Below are 7,799 nucleotides of genomic sequence, written 5' to 3'. Positions count from 1 at the left end.
CACTGCCGAGTAAAGGCTAGCTGGGAGGGTTTCCTTGCCGCTCAGAGGACTCGGGTGGTTTGGCCAGAGCTCTTGTGGGGCGGGGGGCCCATGCTTCCCCCTGCTGAGTGAGTGCTGCCGGTCACTCTCAGCACGGGCAGCCCCCGGCCCCGGCCACATACCCTGTCCCCGAGTGCCTGCCAGAGCCTGGGCGCCCGCTGGCCCGCGCCGCACAGAGGCCTCACGCGGTTCCACCCCGGCCACCCGGCCCCTGGCGTCTGCGGGAGGGTCAGGGCTGGGCCCCTTGGCCCCAAGCCTCCCTGGGACTTGCCCTGTTTGGAGCAAGACTCGAGGCCTCTCCCTCACCCCGTGGCGGGGGCAGACGCCTGCCCTGGTGCAGGCCGTCCCTGCCAGAGGTCCCTGTCTCTTCCCAGGCCCCTGGACTCCGTCTGGCCTGGGAGGCTCTCCCTCAGGAAGCCTCCAGAAAGGCAGGCGGTAGCAGTCTGCTCACCTGAGGGCACTGCAGTCTCCGCCAGGCCCTGGAGGGGCTTTGCTGCCCTCCTCCCGAAGGCCCCGCCCCGCGCACCTGCTCACCCCTCCCTTTCCTTCAGCCCGTGCCCCTCGAGCCTTTTCTCTGCAAAAAATGCGATTGCGTGGCTTCTTGCTCACTGAGAGTAGGACCTCCTGAGACCAGCGTGGACACGTGCTGCCCGACCCCCCTGGGCAGCGGGCGGGGTGGGGTCCCCGGGTCCCCGAGGCCACTTGCGCACTGGGGAGCCTCCCCAGACTTTTGGGGGCTTCTTTCCTGAGAGTCATGCTCTTTCTCCTCTTTGTCTCTGTTCTCTCTGTGTGTATCTGTTGTGTGACTGACCAGCCCGGCCGCCCTGTCTCCGGCGTGGGCGCTGTCCTCCCTCCATGCTCCGCCTCCCCTGCTGCCGGCCGCGTGTGACCAGGCCCGGGTCTCAGCGCGGCCGCCACCGCGGGGGCCATGGGGAGCTCCGCCTCCTCGCTGGCCACCGAGACCGAGTCGGACCACGGCTTCCCCGGGGGACCGCCTTACTCCGGGCCCCCTGCAGCAGCCGGCTGGTGTAGGAGTGGCCCCGGGGGGCCTGTCTGGGGTGGTGCCCTGGTCACCCGGCAGCACCCGTCCCCGCGTCCCCGGGCCCGAAGGTAAGAAGGTGGGGCGGGGAGGGCCCGGGGGCGGGAGTGCCGTTCTGTCAGGGTGCTCCTGCCTGGGCAGAGGGGCTCGCAAGGGTGGGGGGTCCTGTTCCTGAGAATCCTCTGGCAGCTCGCTTCCCCGACGAGGCCCGAGACTTGAGAGGCTCTTGGAGAAACTCTGGGGTGCCAGCCCTCCCCACAGAGCCAGGCAGTGTGGGTCGCGGCCTGGCTGGCTGGTGTAGCCGGGGCAGGGCCTGTGTGGGCCGCCTGCCGGGCCCAGGGCTTGCTCGGTCTGCTGTTCTCCTGCCCCGGCGCCCCCGCCTGGGTTTCTCCGCCGAGGCTGCCCATCGAGTCACCTGGAGACCCTCCCCTCAGGAATTCTGGGATGCCTGGAGGGGGGCTGCCTGGGCGCTGTGCCCGCTGCTCAGGTCTCGGGGGGCCCTGGGCTCGGGCGGCCCGCCTCTGCCTTCGGCCCATCCTGCGGCCCCACTGGAGAGGGGAGCCTGGTGCTCAGTAGACAGCCGGGGTCCCTGCAGCCTCGGGCAGAGCAGCGGCAACCCCTGCTTTCCTGGGACCCCGTCACTAGCGGCACGCCCTTCCCCAAAGGCGCCCGCCTTGCGGCACTTGGCCATCACCTCCTGTGGACGCAGGTCAGTGTGCAGGGCAGTTGCGTGTCCGGGGCCCCCCGGCTAGGTGGACAGTAGACAGGGTCCTGACGGATGTCCCTTCTGGAATGGCATTGGACCCGAGGCCTGAGCCCCCAGCAGGTGGGGCACCTGCGAGGTGCTGGAGTCGGCCCAGCCGGTGGGCGCAGCGCGGGTCTCACCTAAGTTACCCCAGTGGCAGGAAGGGTTTGCTCTGCTCCCTTGTTACGGTATTGGGGACGCACTGGTGGACATCTGTGTGTCTCATTCACCCCTCGTAAGTGTGCGCTGCGTGGTTTGGGGAGTTTATAGAGTTGTGCACCCACGTCTCTGAGCCCCCAGGGACCCTGCCCATTTGCCACCCTTCCCCAGGCAGCCACCCTGCCCCCTGCCTATAGATTTGCCTTTTCAAGAAATTTCACACCAGTGGAATCGTTTAATTTTTGCATCTAGTTTCTGTCAACAAGTACAGCGTTCTCAGGGTCCCTCCACGTGATAGTGGGTGCCAGAGCTTCGTTCCTTTTCATGGCTGAATAATAAATACCCCGTTGTGTGGACAGACCCCGTTCTGTTTTATCCATTTCTCAGCAGATGGTTGGTTGTTTCTGCTTGGTTTTTACGGGTCGTGCAGCCGTGAGCGTTCACGTTCAAGCGTTTGTGCAGACACGTTTTCCTTTTTCTTGGGCGGGGACCCAGGGTGCAGCTGCCGAGGGTCACTGTAAGTTTGCCCGGCTTCCTAAGACAGTGCCAAGCTGTGTTCCACAGCAGCTGTACCGTTTTGCATCCCTACCAGTGATGGAGGGGAGGGCTCTAGTGTCTCCCCGTCCCGGCCAACACTTGTGACCATCTGCCTGCTGGCGGGTACAGAGCGCTGTCCCCGTGTGGTTTGATTTGCGTCTCCCTGACGTGACATGGGGCATCTCCCCGTGTGACCCATCTGTCCTCACACTTTTTACAGATTCCCATGTATTTGCTTCCTGAGGGTAAATTACTTGCTGGGTCCTAGGGAGGGGGGCTGCCCCCAGGGAGCAGCAGGCCGGGCTGGACCCTGTGGGGTTTGCCGGGCGGCGCCCTGCACGCCCTGCCCCGGCGTGCTGAGGGACGCGTGTGCCTGTCTGGCTTCGGGTACTGGCGCACTTGCCGACCCAGGTGTAACTTTCTCAGTCTCCTGGCCTCCTGCCAGGCTACTCCCCCGGGCTGGGGCACCAGTGGCTGCTTCCCATTCCCCGTGCAGCCACCAGACCTGGGGGGTGGGGGTCACCGTGTGCCGCCGCGAGCAGGCGAAGCAGGAGGAATTGACAGACACCCAGACCGAGGATGAGAAGTGGGGAGTGGGCGCTACACAAGGCAGCTGCCCCACCCCACAACCCCTCGGGACCCCTCCCTGCGTGCATCCCTGGACACGGACACACGCGTACACGCGTGGGACACTGCCACAGCCTGGAGGGCGCCGTTCACTGAAGAGCCTCCGAATCTGGGCACGCTGCCTCCTTGCCCAGGACCGTCCCCTTGTACTGGCCCTGGGAGCTACTCGCCTTGGGCCGTAAGCAAAGGACATGGGCATGGCCGCCTGCCAGCCCTGGGAACCCAGGGACGAGGATGACTCAAGGATGGCCAAGGGTAGCCCCAGAGGAGGGCGCCTTGAATCCTCAGGTTGGGGGTTCGGTGGCCACAGCCAGCAGGGCATCCAGACGTAGCCTGCCCAGGACGCTGACAGCCTTGGGTCTGGGGGCTTCGCCGAGCTCCTCGTGTGTGGACACTGCTTACCAGTCTTTGCTGTGTGGGGAAGAGAGGCGTGCCCGGGGAGGTGCTGCACCCTGTAGGGATGACCATGAGTCTCCGTGTTCCTGCAAACCTGGGTGCCCTGCGGGGGAGCTTACGGTGTGCCCCCGGGGCAACTCCATAGCCTCCCTTCTGAATTGGAACCAGGTGCCGCGGACTCCCAGAAGACGGGGCACGGTGGGCATTTGGCGTTGGGGTTTTCTGGATACGTGCCTCAGTTAACCCTTGACTCGGCCTTTCTCTTGTAAGGAGTAGCTCAAGTCTTTTCACGGGCAGCCCCCCGCCCCGCCCCGCCCCCATCCCGGACTGTATGGTGTCGCGGTGCTCCGGCAAGCTGTGCGCGGGAGTCTGGCTTGGCTCAAGGTCCCGATGCCGTTGCCCCCGCCCAGGCTGCCAGGGCGCGTTGGCCTCTCTGAGTGTCTCTTGAGCACTTGGCTCCTGCCCAGGCCCTGTGTCACATCGGGGTGACCCTGGGGCTGTGGACTTGGAGAAGGTGATCCGAGGGTGGTGAGGGCCAGAGGCCCCTTCGCAAGTGCCTCTGGCCACCCGGTCACTGACCCCTGAGCCACTTCTCCTCAGCCTGCCCAATGACCCCGGGATGTGGGCTGCAGGGGTCCGTGAGGGAGCACAGCGCCCTCCCCGCTGCCTGTCCAGGGAGCCCCTGTGCCAGAGCCACTATCCCAAGAAGCCTTCCTCCAGCCAGAGATGCCACTGCCCAGGGCTAAACTTGAATTTCAGGCACTGCTTTCTTTAACCCTTTCTGAACCCCAGACAGAACCTTCTTGGTGTACTTTACCCACCACAATGGCTACAAAACCTGCCGTGTTCCTCCACTGTCCCCAGTGCTGGCCGGGACCAGCGGACCCCGTGTCTCAAGGTCAGCTGGGCCCAGGCCAGGGACTGGCCAGCTGGCAGGTTAGGAGGGCAGACAGGAATTGGGCTCCCTCCGTCCACAGGCTGTCCTTGCTCAGTGTGTCCGGGGCCCCCAGAGCCCTGATTCCAGGGACCGGTGTGTCCTCAGACAGCTGTCCTCTACCTTCCCTGCACACAGGCCAGGGGCCTGAGTCTTTTCTTTGGAGACTCATCTCAGGAGTGGAGTGGGTGGTCTCCAAAATGTCAGATTCACTCTGCGGGTCCCCGTGACCAAGCCACGTGAGGCGTGCCGGGTGAGTGACCGTGCCCTGGGCCTGGAGCCGGGGCGAAAGCAGCCTGGGACTTAACCCATGCTTGTGTGCATGTCTGGGGGCCCTCACTGTGACCCACAGCATGACTGTGGGCCCTTCTCTGAGTGGGAGCAGTGTGGGGGGGAGGGCCTGCTTGTCTCCAGGAAGAGTTCTTAGGCTGTTTGTAGCACAGAAGCCAAGGCCACAGGGGATCTGCCCCACTCTGCTGGTGCCAAGTGTCCTGCATTGAGCCCAGCCTGGCACCCATTCACCCCACGGCCCGTCTGTCTGCTTGGGCACTGCCATATGCAGGTGAGGCTGTGGCGGCTCCTGACCCTCAGCCGCACAGGCCGGGAAGGTGGCTTCACAGAGTTTGCCTTGGGCCCTAAGGAGCATTCCTGCTGCTTGGGGAGTTTTTTGGATTGTTTTTTGAAGAGGCAACTTCTCTTTCTTCCCGAACCACAAGGGTTTGGTGTAAACGACATCAGAAGCATGGGCTCGTGCTTTGTAAAGAACAATTGACTTTTCCGCCAGCAGAGCAGCTACAATCAGGGCAGGAGGCTGTGTGTTGTGGAGTATAGACACCCCCTTGCACCCAGATTAGCCCTTGAGGAGCAGGTTGAGAGGCCATCTCCACCCCCAGGCAGTGACCCCTCAGCGGCAGGCGGAGCCAGGAGCACCCCACCTGCCCTGCCCTCTGCGCACACACGCCGCGGGCCCAGCCACTTGGGAAGGGCCGTGTCCTCTGTGGCCGCACCTGGCACATGGGGCACACGGCCATGCCTGCAGGCCCCTCCTTCAGGACAAAGGGCTCTGAGCTGGCGGGGGGGGGGGGCACACCTTGAGTGTTGCCAGCACTAGGCCACCCGTCCTAGGAGGAGTCTCTCAGGTCTGGGCGTCACCAACACTCAGGACAAGCTGATGGTGGAAGGGACTCTGCCCTTTGTCCCACCTCCTGTGACCTTGAACACCTCCCCCGTGATGCCCCTGGGACTGCCGGGTGCGGGGTGGGCCTCAGCTGTCACGGCCCCACGGCCTGGGCGCATGCTCTGGGGGTTCAGGTTTGCATGTTGCACGGCGGCCCTGCCCTGGTCTGGGTTGATAGCGGGCAGGTCGGTGGGCGGTGCGCAGCCCCAGGATACCGCCTGTCTCTCCCTTGACCCAGCGGGTGAGCCTCGAGCACTGCTAGCCCGCTTTTCGTGGTCAGATGTCTGCCCAGGGTCCCCCGAGAGACCAAGTAGGCAGCTGGGCCAGTGGCCCTGGGTCAGGGTGACCCCCAGTCACTCAGGCCCTGGCCCTCCCCTTGAGCTTGCTTTTTTTTTTTTTTTTTTTGAGGTGAAATTCCTACAATATCAAGTAATCATCATAGAGTGAATGACCAGTGGTATTTAGTACATTCACACTGTGTGTCCATCACCTCTCCTCAGTCCCCGAACGTCATCACCAGTGCTCCTTAGGAAGTCGTTCCCAGCCCCTGAGGACCCCCATACCTCTTCCCGCCTCTGGGTCTCGTGTTGTGAATGGTCCCCTGTGACGTGCGGTCTTGTGTCTGTCTTCTCTCACTTAGCACGACGTATTCATAGTTTGTCCAGGTTGTAGCCTGTGTCGGAATTTCTTTTTAAAAAATTTTTAAATGTTTTATTTATTTCTGAGGGAGAGAGAGACAGCATGAGCAGGGGAGGGACAGAGAAAGAGAGAGACACAGAATCCAGCCTGCGTTGGAATTTCATTCTCTCTTATGGCCGAATAATAATAGTCCACGTATTGTTTATCTGTATTTTCACTGACAGACATTTGAGCTGTTTCCACCTTTGACTGTCGTGAGTAGATCCGCTCTGAGCGTGTGTGCGCTGGGGTACCAGTTGTGCACTGTCGGGGGTGCACATCCAGGAGAGGAATTGCCGGGCCGGATGGTCACCCGGGTAACTTGCTGAGGACCTGCCAGACTGTGTCCTTGGCCGCTGCACCGTTCTGCCCCTGCGTTCCCATTGGCGAGTCAGGGCCGGGTCCTGGCTTCTCTGAGGCAGTGGTCCTTGCTGTCGTCCGCGCTGTGCATTCTGGCCAGCCGTGCTGGGTGTGCGGTGGCGCCTCTCGGGGGCTTAGGTTTGCATTTTCCTGATGGCCAGTGACATTTGACCATCTTTCCACAGGCTTCCATGGCCACTCATATATCCTCTTTGGAGATATATTCAAGTCCTTTGCCCGTTTTTAAAACAGCTTTATTGTTGTTGTTCAGTTGTGAGAGTTGTTTATATTTTCTGGATGCAAGACCCTTGTCAGACACATGTTTGTAAATATTCTCTCTCATTTTATGAGTGCTCTTTTCACTTGCCCAGCTGTGCCCTTTGAAGCACGGAAGCTACTCATTGGACGAACTCTGGTTTTTCCCTCCACTTGCGTATACTTTTAGTGTCATATCTAATCCATGGTCAGTTCAAGATCACTCAGTTTTATCTGTTTTTTCCTTTATTTATTTCTTTTATTTAAGTACACTTTATGCCCAACGTGGGGCTCAAACTCACAACCTTGAGATCAAAAGTTGGATGTTCTACCAGCTGAGCCAGCCAGGTGCCCCTCAAAGTCCCAAAATCTTACTTGAGTTTTTTTCCTAAGAGTTTTATAGTTTTCACTCCTACATTTAAGTCATTGATCCATTTGGAGTTAATTTTTGAATATGGTGTGAGGTAAGGGCCTAACCTCGTTGTTCAGTGCTGAGATCCTGCTTTCCCAGCACTATTTGTTGAAAAGACTGCCCTTTCCCCAAGTGGTCTTGGCACCCTTGCCTAACATCGCTCGACCAGGGGCACCCGGCTGGCTCAGTTGGAGTGTGTAACCCTTAATCTCAGGGTCGTGTGTGGGGCGCCTGGGTGGCTCAGTCGGGTAAGCGTCCAACTTTGGCTCATGTCATGATCTCACGGTTCATGGGTTCGAGTCCCGCGTCGGCCTCTGTGCTGAGAGCTCGGAGCCTGGAGCTGCTTTGGATTCTGTGTCTCCCTCTCTCTCTGACCCTCCCCTGCTCACGCTGTCTCTCTCTCTCTCTCCTAGAAATAAATAAAAATATTAAATAAAATAA

General features: G+C 60.8%; 1 protein-coding gene across 1 annotated transcript in view; it reads left to right on the top strand.

Annotated features, from left to right (window-relative positions):
* The first annotated feature begins 857 nt into the window (after positions 1 to 857).
* Positions 858 to 7,799, top strand: part of CAPN15 (calpain 15) — a 14,417-nt gene continuing 7,475 nt past the window's right edge. Inside the window, exon 1 of the mRNA XM_077762807.1 lies at positions 858 to 1,149. Within this exon, the coding sequence (XP_077618933.1) occupies positions 968 to 1,149 (182 nt within the window). The 5' untranslated portion in view covers positions 858 to 967. The remainder of the gene's footprint in view (positions 1,150 to 7,799) is intronic.

Source organism: Crocuta crocuta, unplaced genomic scaffold, assembly GCF_008692635.1.
Source record: "Crocuta crocuta isolate KB4526 unplaced genomic scaffold, BGI_CrCroc_1.0 scaffold234, whole genome shotgun sequence".
Classification (NCBI taxonomy): Eukaryota; Metazoa; Chordata; class Mammalia; order Carnivora; family Hyaenidae; genus Crocuta; species Crocuta crocuta.
The sequence above is the reverse complement of the archived record's forward strand: the minus strand, read 5'-3'. Positions and strand labels throughout refer to the sequence as shown.